This window comes from Mytilus edulis, chromosome 1 (assembly GCF_963676685.1).
Source record: "Mytilus edulis chromosome 1, xbMytEdul2.2, whole genome shotgun sequence".
NCBI lineage: Eukaryota > Metazoa > Mollusca > Bivalvia > Mytilida > Mytilidae > Mytilus > Mytilus edulis.
Window position 1 is genome coordinate 121,463,211 of NC_092344.1, and position 19,211 is coordinate 121,482,421.

The 19,211-nt window shown below is 32.9% G+C and overlaps 1 protein-coding gene across 30 annotated transcripts in view; it reads right to left on the bottom strand.

Moving 5' to 3' along the window:
• Positions 1 to 19,211, bottom strand: part of LOC139504291 (probable 3',5'-cyclic phosphodiesterase pde-5) — a 77,462-nt gene that overhangs the window by 9,704 nt on the left and 48,547 nt on the right. For 14 of the 30 annotated variants that reach the window (XM_071294475.1, XM_071294360.1, XM_071294405.1 and 11 more), the window contains 10 exons: positions 18,998 to 19,090; positions 18,469 to 18,537; positions 17,624 to 17,738; positions 17,282 to 17,421; positions 14,962 to 15,051; positions 13,683 to 13,703; positions 2,638 to 2,788; positions 2,126 to 2,281; positions 1,772 to 1,822; positions 621 to 742 (listed from right to left, as the gene is read on the bottom strand). In XM_071294475.1, the coding sequence (XP_071150576.1) occupies positions 621 to 742; positions 1,772 to 1,822; positions 2,126 to 2,281; positions 2,638 to 2,788; positions 13,683 to 13,703; positions 14,962 to 15,051; positions 17,282 to 17,421; positions 17,624 to 17,738; positions 18,469 to 18,537; positions 18,998 to 19,090 (1,008 nt within the window). Of the gene's footprint in view, positions 1 to 6; positions 119 to 620; positions 743 to 1,771; positions 1,823 to 2,125; positions 2,282 to 2,637; positions 2,807 to 13,682; positions 13,704 to 14,961; positions 15,052 to 17,281; positions 17,422 to 17,623; positions 17,739 to 18,468; positions 18,538 to 18,997; positions 19,091 to 19,211 lie in introns of all 30 variants that reach the window. The other 16 variants (XM_071294488.1, XM_071294453.1, XM_071294384.1 and 13 more) reach the window with 5 other exon arrangements.

Here is a 19,211-nt window from a genome sequence, read left to right on the forward strand (position 1 = left end):
TTATACCTGCAGGTAAAATTCATCAAATATTGTGTGTACGGTCTGAAGTTGTACATCCCACGGCTTAGCACTTGCACAGAGATCACAAGCAGTAATAGTTACAGCTCGTAATAATCGTCTGTTATTAAATAAAACTTCATTCAATCAAAATGCAATATTATTTATCTTAAAAATACTATTTTCATAATATCAACTTTTTATATTACTTCATGAATATGCTCACGGTAAAAAAAATGTTAATAAAAGTTAACCTATGAAATTACAGTTACTTTGATGAACTGACAAAGTCATTTGTTCATTACATACACAGAACTCATTGCACAATTTATTATGTCAGAAATAAAGTCCTTATATAGACAACAGACCATGTGCTTCTAAAGGCAAATAAATGAACAGATACTATATATGTCCAGCAGCAAATATTTCGCAAAGTTTCAGTTTATAACATGTTAATGTTGTAAGTCCGCCCCCTAAACCTACATTACCATCATATTTTCACCTGCCTAATCTTATCTTATCATCTATAACACAAAAACAAATAAGTTTTGAATTTCAGAAATATTCCATACTATTAAAGAAAACATAGTTCAATTGAGTTGTAGACAAGAGGTTATATTTACCTGTGTTCACTATCATCCCAGGAAAATTCGTTTTTATCAGAAACTTCCTGTAATCTCGCCCGGTTGCCAAAGAATAATGCTAAATCTGTTGCCAGAATACATTGCCTGATGTCACCTAAAATCTACACGAGAATCAGGCCATTATTTTCAAATGCTTCTGAAAAACTTCAAATGTACATATTGAACAAGTGATTCTATAAAAATATGATGATTAGTAATGAACAAAATTAAATAATAGGTTATTTTTAGAAATAACTCTTTCCTGACAAACATAAGATGAACCTACAGAAAAACAGTGGCAGCAATATCAGTTACCTTTTTCATGTTGAAATTGACATCTTTTTTCAAGACCTTATATCTACCTTTTTTTTATAAAACTATTGATAAACTACATGTCAGAACATCAAAGATGGTTTTATTGTTGAAGTCAGCATGTTTGCCTAAAGAGGTTTTTTTCAGTTACTTGTGTTGATGGGCAGCTGTCTCATTGATGTTTGCCCAACAAATTCTTTCTTCTAAACTTCTCAATAAATGAAAAATATTTCCTGGCTTCAACTGTATATTATTTTTAATAAAATAACACAGTACAGTATATATAATGGTCTTACATGATCACCCTGTATCAGCATCATTAAAGATCCATTGCTTTTTATTACTTCAGAGGTATTTCATGAAATTCTTTTTCTTTATACTATAATCAATTTGTTTTTTTTAATATAATTAATCATTAAGGAAATATTCAATTTCATGTTAAAGTATAGGGACCCTTTATAAGATCTCTCATTTAACTTTTAAACAAGAATGTGTCCAAAGTACACGGATGCCCCACTCTCACTATCATTTTCCATGTTCAATGGAATGTGAAATTGGGTAAAAAATCTAATTTGGCATTAAAATTAGAAAGATTATACAATAGGAAACATGTGTACAAAGTTTCAAGATGATTGGACTTCAACTTCATCAAAAACTACCTTGACAAAAAACTGTAACCTGAAGCGGGACAGACAGATAAACGAACGAACGGACAACAAAAGAACAGACGGACGCATAGACCAGAAAACATAATGCCCCTCCACTATCGTAGGTGGGGCATAAAACAATGTTCAACTGACATTATATATAAATACAAAATATTAAGGTAAGAAACATACCTGCTTGTACTGATCAGAAGTCAGGTGCTTAAAAATATTGTGTCCCTCGTTCTGAAAAATAAGTAATCATGGATGATGCATTATAGATTGTTTATTGCTTAATGTCCAGTGGCAAATATTTTATGCATTTTAAGATTCAATGCTATTGGAGATAAAAAAAATTGTAATTTTTCCCATCAGAAGTATGCTAAAAAAAAAACCTTTTATAAAACATCTTAACATAAAATTCTTTTCACAATAAGATGGAGCTGATTCTGTTTTAACAGACATTCAATTATCACCAAGTTTATTTTAATGTGTAATATGAAGTCTGTTAATATAAATTCTTTGAATACTTAAATTGTATTTTAATACCTGAAGGATTGTAACGGTGTGATTAAAATGATGGTGTTCCATCGTTGAGGTAGAGTAGATAGCTGCAAGAGGGGAAGCACTTTTTACCATGAAAGCATTTGTCTTACCACGATGGTCTAAATCATGGCACAAACATGCTACATACAGTGCTAAACACTAAAATAAAAAATAATAAGTTTAATCAAATTCATATAAAAGTTAAATCACATATATATCATAAAAAAATGAGGTACAATTACATAGACATAGACAGAACCTAAAAGTGTCACACATACTCGACACATCACAGTCAATATATGAAGTCATTTTGTTAACAGAACTGGAGTTAAAAGTGGATAAACATTTGATGAACAATTGGTAAGCATATCCTCTAATTTTCTATGGGAAGCTAAAACCGAAAAAAATCTTTAAACAGGTACCAGTATATAAAGTTTTGGAGCGTATATTTTAAGCTGAAAATCTTAAATTCTATATACAAAATGTATATTTATGTATTTTTTCTACAAACTTACTTCTACTGGAGAGAAACTGTGTTTTGTTGTCTTGATTACAGTGTACACAGCATGGGCCACAGAGAAAGCATGCGCCCAGTTGTGGTACGGAACATTGCGGTAGTTCTTCTTGACTGTCATAGTGAAACGTATCATATCATCCAGGTCATATCTGAAACAAAACAAATCCCTACTCTCATAAAGTATGCTGTTAAGATTAAGATCAAGGTCATCATAAATATAAAGTATGCTGTAAAGGTTAAGATCTAGGTCATCTTAAAATATAAGGTATGATGTTAAGGTTAAGATCTAGGTCATCTTAAACATAAAGTATGCTGTAAAGGTTAAGATTTAGGTCATTAAAGTCTCAAATATAAAGTGTGCTGTAAAGGTTAAAATCTAGGCCATCAAAGTCTTAAATATAAAGTATGCTGTAAAGGTTAAGATCTAGGTCATCAAAGTCTTAAATATAAAGTATGCTGTAAAAGTTAAGATCTAGGTCATCAAAGTCTTAAATAAAAAGTGTGCTGCAAAGGTTAAGATCTAGGTCATCAAAGTTTTAAATATAAAGTATGCTGTAAAGGTTAAGATCTAGGTCATCACAGTCTTTAATATAAAGTATGCTGTAAAGGTTAAGATCTAGGTCATCAAAGTCTTAAAATATAAAGTATGCTGTAAAGGTTAAGATCTAGGTCATCAAGGTCTTAAATATAAAGTATGCTGTAAACAAGAGGCTCTCAAGAGCCTGAATCGCTCACCTGAATTTTTTTGGTTTAATCTCTCATCAATGATTATTTTGGCTTTTCAATTTATTTAAATGTTCTTTGAATCGTCCTATTTTCTTCAAAAGCAAAAAAAAATCATTTTCTCCTATGTTCTATTTTAGCCATAGGAGCTATGTTTCTTGACATACAAGGAAATGAAATATAAAATTTATACTAGATACTCTGAAACTCTGAAACTCATTTAGCCTAAGTTTGGCTGAAATTGATACAGCAGTTTCATAAGAGAAGATTTTTTAAAGTAAGTCAACATGATGAACAAATTGTGAAAAAAGTCTTTAAAGGGCAATAACTCCTAAAGAGGTCAATTGACAATTTTGGTCAAATTGACTTATTTGTAGATCTTACTTTGCTGATCATATTTGCTGTTTACAGTTTATCTTTATCTATAATAATATTCAAGATAATGACCAAAAACTGCAAAATTTCCTTAAAATTACCAATTAAGTGGCAGCAACCCAACAATTGGATGTTTGATTCATCTGAAAATTTCAGGGCTGATAGATATTGACCTAATGAACATTTTTACTCCATGTCAGATTTGCTCTTAATGCTTTCGTTTTTGAGATATAAGCCAAAAACTGCATTTGACCCCTATGTTCTATTTTAAGTAACGGCGGCCATGTTTTTTGACGGATCAAAAATCAAAGCACACACTTTGTGCAGGATAATCTAAGGAACAACCATGCTAAGTTTTAACCAAATCCATTCAGTAGTTTCAGAGGAGAAGATTTTTTAAAGTTAGCAAATATGATGAACAAATTGTGAAAAATTGTCATTAAAGGACAATAACCCCTTAAGGGGTCAATTGACAATTTTGGTCATATTAACTTATTTGTAGATCTTACTTTGCTGATCTTTTTTGCTGTTTACAGTTTATCTTTATCTATAATAATATTCAAGATAATGACCAAAAACTGCAAAATTTCCTTAAAATTACCAATTAAGTGGCAGCAACCCAACAATTTGATGTTTGATTCATCTGAAAATTTCAGGGCTGATAGATATTGACCTAATGAACATTTTTACTCCATGTCAGATTTGCTCTTAATGCTTTCGTTTTTGAGATATAAGCCAAAAACTGCATTTGACCCCTATGTTCTATTTTAAGTAACGGCGGCCATGTTTTTTGACGGATCAAAAATCAAAGCACACACTTTGTGCAGGATAATCTAAGGAACAACCATGCTAAGTTTTAACCAAATCCATTCAGTAGTTTCAGAGGAGAAAATTTTTTAAAGTTAGCAAATATGATGAACAAATTGTGAAAAATTGTCATTAAAGGACAATAACCCCTTAAGGGGTCAATTGACAATTTTGGTCATATTAACTTATTTGTAGATCTTACTTTGCTGATCTTTTTTGCTGTTTACAGTTTATCTTTATCTATAATAATATTCAAGATAATGACCAAAAACTGCAAAATTTCCTTAAAATTACCAATTAAGTGGCAGCAACCCAACAATTGGATGTTTGATTCATCTGAAAATTTCAGGGCTGATAGATCTTGACCTAATGAACATTTTTAACCATGTCAGATTTGCTCTAAATGCTTTCGTTTTTGAGATATAAGCCAAAAACTGCATTTGACCCCTATGTTCTATTTTAAGTAACGGCGGCCATGTTTTTTGACGGATCAAAAATCGAAGCGCACATTTTGTGCAGGATATACTAAGGAACAATCATGTTAAGTTTCATACAAATCCATTCAGTAGTTTCAGAGGAGAAGATGTTTGAAAAATTGTTAACGACGACGACGACGACGACGACGGACGCCAAGTGATGAGAAAAGCTCACATGGCCTTTTAGGCCAGGTGAGCTAAAAACACATATAAATCAATCTTTATGAAGTGGTTTAAGTTTCTTGCAGCATGACTGAACAAGATCAGGAAAGGTTAACCTACAAATTGATTTACTACTCTAACAAATCAAGGATCCAGATCTTGTAAAATGATAACTCAATAATGGATTGTTGTTTAAAATCCAGTGGTAAATATTACATGTATATTAGACAGAGAAAATGTTAATGTGATATGAATCCTGCTTTCCACTAGACCAATATGGTGATATTTCATGTGCTAGTTCACAATGGCATAGTCAGTCGGAAGACGTGTAGCTAAACACAAAATGAATATGTGGCATAGTATAACTTGTTTGTTTGTTTAGTTCGACTATGAAAAAGATTAAATGTGTTCGACTTTGAAAAAGATGAAATGGTATGTCCATTTGAGTGTGTTGCAAATAATTTTCCGTTAACATTTTGACTTGATTTTGGTAGCACAGGAAAGTATGCACTAGCTATTTGGCTTTTATACAATAAGAGAAAGCTACACTAGGTTTCTTACAACATGTATAATATAGTAAAATGGTATTGCTTAAGAGTTTTTGAAACAATATCTTTTCATTTCTCTTTTAATTAGGTTTATATTAATATTTATTAATTATATACCGGTAAGTTATAAGGTTAAAAATGTATTTGATTCTTATTTGCAATTTCTTGATTTCTTGCTAATCCGGGGACATTCCGTAAAAATAAAATCTACTAATTGTCCATAAAATCCGTTTAGTAAATGATTCAACAAATAAAATATAAAGCTGTTACAGTGTAGGAATATATTCAAAGCAGTGAAAAGGTAGAAAAATATTTAAAAATTAAATAAATTTTCCTGATTTGAGTGATTTCTACACTTACACAGAATTTTAACCATGACATTCATGTAATCAATCAGTCAAACATTCAAACCTTTGTAAAGTAACTATTGCTAATACATACAAAACACAACTTGACAAAAAGTATTTAATGATACCATTTAGAATAACAATTAATATGGGTATGTTAAATAGTTAAAGTCACAGCAAATCACATTAATACTCAGCAAAACAAAACTACAACATGACAAAACCATCAACTATACTACGACTTAGGAGGGCAACAACATGACAAACAGTCAACTATACTGTGGCATTGGAGGGCAACAACATGACAAACAGTCAACTATAATGTGGCATTGGAGGGTAACAACATGACAAAACCATCAACTATACTACGACTTAGGAGGGCAACGACATGACAAACAGTCAACTATAATGTGGCATTGGAGGGTAACAACATGACAAAACAGTCAACTATACTACGACTTAGGAGGGCAACAACATGACAAACAGTCAACTATAATGTGGCATTGGAGGGTAACAACATGACAAAACAGTCAACTATACTGTGGCATTGGAGGGTAACAACATGACAAAACAGTCAACTATACTGTGGCATTGGAGGGCAACAACATGACAAAACAGTCAACTATACTGTGGCATTGGAAGGCAACAACATGACAAAACAATCAACTATGATGTGGCATTGGAGGGCAACAACATGACAAAACAGTAAACTATGATGTGGCATTGGAGGGCAACAACATGACAAAACAGTCAACAATACTGTGGCATTGGAGGGTAACAACATGACAAAACAGTTCACTATACTGTGGCATTGGAGGGCAACAACATGACAAACAGTCAACTATAATGTGGCATTGGAGGGCAACAACATGACAAAACAATCAACTATGATGTGGCATTGGAGGGCAACAACATGACCAAACAATCAACTATACTGTGGCATTGGAGGGTAACAACATGACAAAACAGTCAACTATACTGTGGCATTAGAGGGCAACAACATGACAAAACAATCAACTATGATGTGGCATTGGAGGGCAACAACATGACAAAACAGTAAACTATGATGTGGCATTGGAGGGCAACAATATGACAAAACAGTCAACTATACTGTGGCATTGGAGAGTAACAACATGACAAAACAGTCAACTATACTGTGGCATATGAGGACAACAACATGACAAAACAGTCAACTATGAAGTGGCATTGGAGGGCAACAACATGACAAAACAGTCAACTATACTGTGGCATTGGAGGGTAACAACATGACAAAACAGTCAACTATACTGTGGCATTGGAGGGTAACAACATGACAAAACAGTCAACTATACTGTGGCATTGGAGAGTAAAACAACATGACAAAACAGTCAACTATACTGTGGCATTGGAGGGTAACAACATGACAAAACAGTCAACTATACTGTGGCATTGGAGGACAACAACATGACAAAACAGTCAACTATGAAGTGGCATTGGAGGGCAACAACATGACAAAACAGTCAACTATACTGTGGCATTGGAGGGTAACAACATGACAAAACAGTCAACTATACTGTGGCATTGGAGGGTAACAACATGACAAAACAGTCAACTATACTGTGGCATTGGAGGACAACAACATGACAAAACAGTCAACTAAACTGTGGCATTGGAGGGCAACAACATGACAAAACAGTCAACTATGATGCAGCATTGGAGGGCAACAATATGACAAAACAGTCAACTATACTGTGGCATTGGAGAGTAAAACAACATGACAAAACAGTCAACTATACTGTGGCATTGGAGGGTAACAACATGACAAAACAGTCAACTATACTGTGGCATTGGAGGGTAACAACATGACAAAACAGTCAACTATACTGTGGCATTGGAGGGCAACAACATGACAAAACAGTCAACTATGATGCAGCATTGGAGGGCAACAATATGACAAAACAGTCAACTATACTGTGGCATTGGAGAGTAAAACAACATGACAAAACAGTCAACTATACTGTGGCATTGGAGGGCAACAACATGACAAAACAGTCAACTATGATGCAGCATTGGAGGGCAACAATATGACAAAACAGTCAACTATACTGTGGCATTGGAGAGTAAAACAACATGACAAAACAGTCAACTATACTGTGGCATTGGAGGACAACAACATGACAAAACAGTCAACTATGATGCAGCATTGGAGGGTAACAACATGACAAAACAGTCAACTATACTGTGGCATTGGAGGACAACAACATGACAAAACAGTCAACTATGAAGTGGCATTGGAGGGCAACAACATGACAAAACAGTCAACTATACTGTGGCATTGGAGGGTAACAACATGACAAAACAGTCAACTATACTGTGGCATTGGAGGGTAACAACATGACAAAACAGTCAACTATACTGTGGCATTGGAGGGCAACAACATGACAAAACAGTCAACTATGATGCAGCATTGGAGGGCAACAATATGACAAAACAGTCAACTATACTGTGGCATTGGAGAGTAAAACAACATGACAAAACAGTCAACTATACTGTGGCATTGGAGGGTAACAACATGACAAAACAGTCAACTATACTGTGGCATTGGAGGGTAACAACATGACAAAACAGTCAACTATACTGTGGCATTGGAGGGCAACAACATGACAAAACAGTCAACTATGATGCAGCATTGGAGGGCAACAATATGACAAAACAGTCAACTATACTGTGGCATTGGAGGGTAACAACATGACAAAACAGTCAACTATACTGTGGCATTGGAGGGTAACAACATGACAAAACAGTCAACTATACTGTGGCATTGGAGGACAACAACATGACAAAACAGTCAACTATACTGTGGCATTGGAGGACAACAACATGACAAAACAGTCAACTATACTGTGGCATTGGAGGGCAACAACATGACAAAACAATCAACTATGATGTGGCATTGGAGGGCAACAACATGACAAAACAGTCAACTATGATGCAGCATTGGAGGGCAACAATATGACAAAACAGTCAACTATACTGTGGCATTGGAGAGTAAAACAACATGACAAAACAGTCAACTATACTGTGGCATTGGAGGGCAACAACATGACAAAACAGTCAACTATGAAGTGGCATTGGAGGGCAACAACATGACAAAACAGTCAACTATACTGTGGCATTGGAGGGTAACAACATGACAAAACAGTCAACTATACTGTGGCATTGGAGGGCAACAACATGACAAAACAGTCAACTATGATGCAGCATTGGAGGGCAACAATATGACAAAACAGTCAACTATACTGTGGCATTGGAGGACAACAACATGACAAAACAGTCAACCATAATGCAGCACTTGAGGGCAACAACATGACAAAACAGTCAACTAAACTGTGGCATTGGAGGGCAACAACATGACAAAACAGTCAACTATGCTGTGGCATTGGAGGGCAACAACATGACAAAACAGTCAACTATGATGCAGCATTGGAGGGCAACAATATGACAAAACAGTCAACTATACTGTGGCATTGAAGAATAACAACATGACAAAACAGTCAACTATGCTGTGGCATTGGAGGGCAACAACATGACAAAACAGTCAACTATGATGCAGCACTTGAGGACAACAATATGACAAAACAGTCAACTATACTGTGGCATTGGAGGACAACAACATGAAAAAACAGTCAACTAAACTGTGGCATTGGAGGGCAACAACATGACAAAACAGTCAACTATACTTTGGCATTGGAGGGTAACAACATGACAAAACAGTCAACCAAAATGCAGCACTTGAGGGCAACAACATGACAAAACAGTGAAATATAATGTGGCACTTGAGGGCAACAACATGACAACTATAATGTGGCATTTGAAAGTAACAACATTAAGTAGTTAACTATTATATGGCACATGAGGGCAACAAAATGACAAAACAGTAAACTATACTGTGGCACTTGAGGATAACAACATGACAAAGCAGTAATTTTTAATGTGGCACTTGAGGTCAACAACATGACAACTATAATGTGGTATTTGACGGAAACAACATGACAAATTAATTAACTTTAAAGTGGCATTGAAGATTAAGAACATTACAAAACAGTCAACTTAATATGGCATGGGATGGTTACAACATGACAAAACAGTCAACTTTAATGTAGCATTGGAGGGTAACAATTGACCAAACAATCAACTATAACATGACATTGGAGGGTTACAATATGACCAAAATATGATCAAACATTTAACTTTGATGTGGCATTGAAGATTAACAACATAACAAAACAGTCGACTATAATGTGGCAAGGGAGGATTACATTATGACCTAAAAAGTAAAATCACAATAATAACTGAACTCGGATGAAAATTCAATATGCAGAATCCTTAATCAAATGGCAAAATCAAATGATAAAACACATCAAAAGAATGGACAACAACTGTGTGATATTCCTGGAACGGGCATTTTCAAATGTGGAAAACAGTTAACTATAATGTGCAATTGGAAAGTAATACTGCCAATTATTTAATTATAAGTGACACAGAGAAAGTTTTCTCATGGCATGTGATCTATAAAACCCTACAGGGAGAGACTTTTAAACTGTGAGATGTTTTGATTTAGAATTTTGGCAAATCTAGAGCTATTCTTATCATAAACATGAGGCCACATGTTGCATTTACCCAATCCTAAATTAATCTTAAGTCCCCTGTTGGCATCAAGGTTTTAATTCCATGCTATTAAAGTGGTGATACATAATCTATTTACACTTTCTCATGGAATATTCAGGGCCGCATTCAATATTGTATCTCGTAGATTTTTGTCTATTGAACATGTAGCTAGCCTATAGTTTTAACATAGATATTGATAGCAGCTATGTAGCCGCTATGTAGCTGCTACGATCTTGAACCTGGCCCAGTTAATTCAACAATATTACCACTATAACAGGAAGTGTTTTTCAATCTTAACCTTGTCCTTGTTAAATATTGTTCAAACAAATATCTATTACTTCCTTTTGCATTGTGTTCAATTGTCAAAGAGTTATCACCCTTTTAAGACTGCATATATATGTTAACACATTATTTACAAAAATACACTAAACTGTTTTCAAATAATTTCCCACCATATAACTCTGGTTTTAATGTATAAAAAATCTACTATATTTAGTGGATGAATAACCTAATCAACTAGGAGATTTGGGAGAATCTATATAATATATAATAGCTCTGAATATATATAAAGGAAAGAAAAGTTTAGATAGTATAACATCTTACAACCCTCATTACATGTCTTTATCCTCTAGATATCTGCTTTGATAAACTTGTTGGGTTACTGTCACACTGATGTATAACTATCTTTTTTATTCATATTTTGGATATTTTGGAAAAGGAAATTGTTATATGTTTACAAACTATTCTGCATTATTTCTGCCTTTATATTTACAATTAATTATTTTTGAGCTGAAAAAGATTAAAACTAATATATAGGGAAATGTTTTCAACATTTTCAATTCAATTGGGCAATCTAGCGGTCTAACATTTAAGAGTTTTCTAATGGGCAAACCTTTTTTTGGTATGTTTTCAATAGGCAAGCTACCTGTCTAATATTTTATTTGCCTGCCACCCTGGATGCCTGCCCACCATTCATCCCAAAATCAATAATAGAGTTTTTACTTAAAAAGTTTGGTTTAAAAACCTGGAATGTGATACTATTTTAAAACAAATTGTTGGGCCAAGAGCACATGGAATCCCTTGTTGTGCGTGCATATTGAAAATGATACAAGAATAAAATGGGTTGTATTTTTAACATAAGCTTACTAAATGAAAAAAAGACGACTTTCTTACAAACTACATTGCATAAGGAATTAATCAAATTTGTACAAGAAAACTGGTTCATTAACAGTAGCAGCACTATGTCATCTAAGTTTTATATATAACTCACTCTTTCCATTATTTTTTTACCTACAGTTGTATTTGAAGATCTATAATTCTGAACTGAGCAATGGAAATAACTGACAATTATTTGAATTAAAAAAAAACTAGATGTGTCAAAGCGATACGAATGGCCCCGTCTCAAAAAGTTGGAAAATCTGCAATTTCAATAACACATGTGGACACAAACATGATGGTAGTCTCACATATAAAAAATCAGCTCAAAATCTGGAGGCGTATAGAAAAATGTCCACATAACTGTGATTTTCAACATTTTTCAAAGTTGTAAACCCTTAATTTTGGCAAAAAATAGCAGAGGGGAACCAAACTTAAAAATTATCTGTAACTCATCATGGTTAGCTCACATACCAAAAATCAGCCCAATATCTGAAACGTTTAGAAAAAGAGTCTGTATAACTGTGATTTTCAACAATTTATCAAAGACCAAAGCCCATAATTTCGGCAAAAATTAGCAGAGCTGAACAATACTTAAACTTGATCTGTAACTCAACATGGTTAACTCACATACAAAAAATCAGTCCAATATCTGAAGGCGTGTAGAAAAAACTCCGTCTAATGGTTTGTTGCAGAATGACGGAATGACAGAATTACAGAATGACGGACAAGGGTAAAACTATATGGCACCGACAACTGGATGCAGGGCCATAAAAATGAATATTGAGATTTTTCCTATCTTATTACTATAAACTTTTTAAAAGAATGACATTGAGTCATAAGAACAATCTGGCTAGTGATTACAGTAGTAACTTCTTAGACCACTTGACCATTGAGGCCCCCCAAATAATATTAAGACATACGTGTGAGTCTTCCAAGAAAGTTGTGTGGCTTGCAGGTTAAAAGAATCATCAGGATATCTTTAAAAATTTCTAAAAATCAAATAAGTTATGAAAAACCCTATTAAAAAAATTGTCACCAAAAACATAAAAAGTTAATGCAATAAAACAATAAAATAAAAAGGTGTCCCAAAAGTCACTTCCAATATAATACTGCAGTTAGGTTGTTTTTTGTTAATTGGTCAAGGAGGGGCTGTGCATAAGATGTGTTTGTTTATATTTTTACTTTGGAGCTATTTTAGTCTCAAGTTTATCTGATCAAGGGTATTTAAAAACATACATGTGCCAAGAATTCATAATCATAAGGAGATGTGGCATGACTGTCAATTAGGTAACTATCCACCAAAGGATGTAAATGTGAACAACCATAATTTCATACCATATGTTGAAAAATTAAAAGTATCAGTAAAAAGAATGTAGGTGTCTAACAGAATCTAAAATTGATCACATGTTAAAACTCATCGGAGTTAAGCTTCTGTCCATATATTAAATCTGGTTCAGTAGAACCTAAGAAAAGTGAGACATAAATAATTGTTGGACAAACAGACATTTTTACAAACGGACAGCTGTGCTGACATAGTGAATGCAATATACCCTAAGTGTTGTTTATTTACAACGACAGACACAAATAGCGACACAATGGTAAACAATTCCTACATGCTGACTCTAAAGTGCAGGCCACACATGACAACATACCTGTACTATAATACAATTGCAACTTTTTTTGCAGATAAATTAAAAAGCTGTAAAATTGTGAAGATAGAAAATGAGAAATGGAATTAGTGAGTGATAATCCACTGCAAACAGTCTACTCTTCTAAACAGTGAGATTTAAATGGATATACCTTTTCTCATTTTCATTCTTTCTGCAAAACACAAAAGAAGAAATGATCTTATAGCACTATGCATTTTACAAATTATCTTCAATTTGTAAAAACTACTAATACAATATTTTTAAAATCAATTTTGCATTCTCTTCTTTAATAGAAAAATTCCCCAAAACGGAAAAAAAACAAACTTTTGTCCTTATAAAAAAAACTTCACTTAACTTTTTGTGATAGCTAAGCTAAGGCTGGGGGAATCTATAAAGCGAAAAAGCATATTTGATAGAACCAAAGCTATAATTTCAGAAAGGACCATATATCCGCAAAATAGTATCATAGATAAACCAAAAGAAAAAACGTTGTGTTAACAATTAATAATTCAATCCTATATTTTCTTAAAACCAATCTTTTTCAAGCTGATTCTAAAATAAGAATATGAAGTCTGTTTCATACTTTCCAAAGATAGATCCATTTTTGCATTTTATAACTTCATACATTTAAGGCTCCTTTCATGTGCATTTAAATTGATTTACAAACAGAAATTTTCCACAACAGAAAAAACAATTTTGATTCCCCAGTTTTGACTACATTCTATTGTTGTAAGTTCAAATAAAATTTATCAACCGATCAGTCCCATGTAAGGTTCATAACTAGAAACACAACATTTTCTTGTTTGGCAAAACAATTTTTTTCTACAGGAATTCTTTGAGAAAAAGTTTATCTCATATCTGTTAGCAATCAGTCAGTGTCAGAGAATCAAAACACTCAGAACTAAAATCTCACCCTTTTATATTGCTGAAAATATTCAATGATAATTGTGGATATGTTCAGAGTCAATGCATATATGGAATTTATGATTAAAATGGCATGTAAAAGCATAAAAAGTCAAATACTATAGCAGTATAAACTGTAAGAGGCAAATTAAAAACTAAATCATTGTTTCTAAAGACCATTTTAGAAAAGCTCCCACAGCAATAATATTTTGGTCCTTGACAGCTATTTGCAGACCATAAGCTTCTAAACTTCACAAAATAATGATGTAAAAAACAAAAGCAATTTGTAAGCAAGATGACCCATACAGTTTATCTGGTTTCTGTTACTGACCTGGCAAAATATGTGAATGAAAAACATAGATCAATTATTAAGGGAGATAAAAAGTAAAATCACAAAAATACTGAACTCAGAGGAAAATCAATAATACAGTTCTATCAAATATCCAAAATGGAATTGTCTCCCCTTGCTAATAATGGCCAATTGAATACCTATGACAAGATGAATATAAAACAGTTTATATACTTACTTGGTGGCCATACTAAAGATATCCTTCATCATATATAACACATACAAACATTTTCTGTTGTCTTCTACGTCCCATGGAGAAAACTCATAGCTGTAAAGTAAACATTAAATACTTCTTAACAAAGGGACACATATAACTAGTTACACAGTGTGCAAGTGACCTTATACAACATTTACTGACTCCATGCATATCACATTAGGTCACTAGCACACTGTGTAATAAATGTATCTTTCTGACTATCTTCATAGGTTGAATTTAATCTAGTGGCCCATCAAAGTGATCAAGTCTTCAATATTTTGAACCTCATTTCATTGGTATATAAAAACACAAATACCCCTATTAACAATTTGTAAGCTTTTATTGTGTTTTCAGCATTTATTTTCCCTCTTAAAGCCTTAATTTCTCGCATCTGTTTAATGTTTAATAAGTATTTGTTTTGAACCTCATGGACTTCTTATAAACAGTGCTACTAAACATGCAGTAAATTGAAACATGCTGCTGACTTAATATTAAATATACAAGGTCTGTATGTGTTTGTTTTTTACCAATGATATTCCTAGAAATGTATAGGAGGTTAGATAAATTACCAATGATATTCCTAGAAATGTATAGGAGGTTAGATAAATTACCAATGATATTCCTAGAAATGTATAGGAGGTTAGATAAATTACCAATGATATTCCTAGAAATGTATAGGAGGTTAGATAAATTACCAATGATATTCCTAGAAATGTATAGGAGGTTAGATAAATTACCAATGATATTCCTAGAAATGTATAGGAGGTCAGATAAATTACCAATGATATTCCTAGAAATGTATAGGAGGTCAGATAAATTACCAATGATATTCCTAGAAATGTATAGGAGGTCAGATAAATTACCAATGATATTCCTAGAAATGTATAGGTCAGATAAATTACCAATGATATTCCTAGAAATGTATAGGAGGTTAGATAAATTACCAATGATATTCCTAGAAATGTATAGGAGGTTAGATAAATTACAGTACCATATTGCTGTTAGCATCAGACGTCATTTTATCATAAAAAAACACAACAAAAATCATTTGGCTAAAATTTGTCCCCAATTTATCAATTTGTACTCTAATTACAAAAAGAATGATGGCCCATTGTAACTTTGAAAGTGGAATAGATCAGAATGGTCATTAACTAAATTTGGATTTCCGGGTCCTACTAAAATGCGCCCGGGTGAAGAAAAAGTGCTCAGGGAAAAGAAAAAGCGCCCGGAGAAGAAAATATAGCGCCCGGGGAACAGAAAAAGCGCCCGGGGAAAATATATAGATATTTTATTGGCATGAGACAAATTTGTTAAGATATGAAAATTGATTTTTTTTTTATTTTAGACAATTAATTTGCAAATTCAGATAATAGACATTTGTAATAAAGCACAAAAACAAGTATGAATATTTCAATTTTAACAATAATATATGAATACTTTTCGAAAGATTGATAACAATGGATCACAGTTTATGTGGAAGATTTATAAAATGTATGACATCAAAAGACATGTTTTTCAAAAACGATATCAAAATGAAAAATGTATAAGACAACCCAAATTTCACAGATAAATATTAATTTAATCAAGAATTAAAAGAGGTACACATAATAAATCAGCACATGAAAAAAAGCAGTACTATACATGTACCGTAGTTAAAACAAGGGGGTAAAAAACAGGTGTTTGGTTCAAATTTAAGTCTAAGCATTAAAACCCTGATAAGCATAGTCATTGAACATGTTGAAGCAGTTTTAGTTTTATAAAATGATATAATAAATTTATCTCAGCATCTGTATAAAAAAGTGTTCACCATGCAGTTGTGAAAATATAAGACCTCAGGCACCGATTATTTTTAAATAACATAATATACATTTTGATCGAGGACAATGTCTTTCATGATTCTTCTATATACTCTTATTTATATTTATTTACTTACTTATATACAATTTTGAAATCTAAAATGTAAAAGTGCAACAACACTTTAGATGTAGCATCGTACATATCCCCATTTATATTAAGTACAAAACAAGCAATGATTAGTTATTTTTTAAGGAAAAAAAAATTGTTATAAAATATTATTATTTTCTTCTCCCGGACGCTAATTTTCTTCTCCGGGCGCTAATTTTCCTTCTCCAGGCGCTTTTTCTTTTCCCCGGGCGCTTTTTCTTTTCCCGGACGCTCCCAGGCGCTTTTTAGTAGGACCGGGATTTCCTAAATACTCATAGATTAAGCTGCATATTATACAATGCTTGATACTAATCAATAGTTATTTTGTATTTAGATATAATTGCAGTTAAGTACTTACTCAATAATTCCTGGTATATTATCTGGAAACGGCGTAGATTTGATAATTTTGTACTCGTCATCTGTACACTGAGCGTGATAAGACAACACTTCTAATGCCACTTTATACTTCTGCTCTGATCGTCTTATCTTGTCATACAACTGTAAATAAAAGATAAAATCACCAAGAGATCAATATTCAATATCAGTGCGGGTCTAATTAAAATTTGAATTTGGCATAATATCTACAAAGTGAATTTTTTGACACAACGACTCTAGAATTTTGTAAATTATTCAATTAACAATAATATTCCAAAATAATCTGTTATAATCATTTTTACATTTTCTTTTGTTGCTATCGTACCTTGGCATGATGTAAGGCAAGTCCACAATATATAGCAAATGTTTCAAATGATTCTTCATCGGCCATTGTAAATGTGCCTTCCTTTTTATTGACCATCTGTACAACACCAATTATACTGAAATAGAAGAAATGATCTCAATCTCAATAACAGCAGTCATTAACATCTTTTTCTGATAAATCAACTGTAAAAAAGGTGGTAAATACTGCTATTTCAGGGTGAAACAAAAATCCATATTTTCACCCCTCTAATGTCATACAACAATATTGCAAATTAGATCAGGCTTTTTTCAGGACATTTTATGATGAAATTACACTAAATCTGGTAGATGTGTACCGATTCATACATTAGTTAGGTAGAACATGATTTATTTGTTAGTTGTAATTGGTTTTGAACTGTTTTTCGATATATGTGAATACACTTATATCTCTACTTTGTGGTTTTTAATTTTATATTGGCTCTTTTTGTGCTTTGTGCCAATTTCTGGAGTCCAGCCATTTTGAAGTTATTTTTACAGGTTTTTTTATGTTGTGTTCTTACAGCACTATCCCTAGTTAGTGGAGGGCTAAGCACTTACTCCATGTATTAAACCTGTAATTAAATGTTGTCTTTGATTGCTGTCTGTCATATTTAAGTTTGTTTATTATTTTGTTAGGGCCTTTAATAATCAGACCATATAGTATGTTTTTTGCTGATGATTATAGCCAAACAGAACCTTTTAAAATAGTTGATTACATCTCGGTTATTTGAACCCTGCTGAATAGTTGTGGGATTGACAGTTTTCATATTTAGTGTTTACATATTTCTTCTATGTAAATAAATACAAGAATATTAACTGTTGACTAACCTTCCTCTTATATAAATAGGCATACACAATATAGACTTTGTTCTGTACCCTGTCTGCATATCAACTTCCCTGTAATAATAACGAGCATGTTAGTGGTTATCAGAGAATATCAACAAGGACTGTAGAATGAATGTGTTAAAGACCTTATACCAACTATTGAGATCAGAAGCAGCAATAAAAGCACAGTATCATTTATATGTATGTGGTAAAGTGGAAATCGGTCATAAATTTGTAATACTACAGACTGCTACCAAATATAACAGTAATTACTATGACAAGATATAGGTAAAGAGCAAACCAGTATTGAGTACCATTTGTTGTCATTTAGGTTTATATCATTTAATCATCGCTATTTCCTGATCTTGTGTTCACATGTACATGTACGTCTATTTTTATGAATGAGTTAGGTTTTGGTCAAGTCTAAAGAGTTATGTTAGACTTTCAAATACTTGTGGTAATTCTTTTTGTCCTTTTTATGTACAAGGCATCATAAATATTGTGGAGGTCATGTGGACGTCATGTGACTTACCTGTTAAACCTTCCATCATTATAGGCATCAGTAATATTTAGCACCTGCCCTGTGGAGGCAACATGACCAGCTACACCCTTGTCCATAGGAAATCTTAAACAAAAACACATATCAATCAATGGGAAAGCTTTATAGTTCAAAAACGTCAGACTCAAAAATAAATTAAATTAAGCTATGGCATATGGGGTATATGCAATACACTGTCCCATTAAGG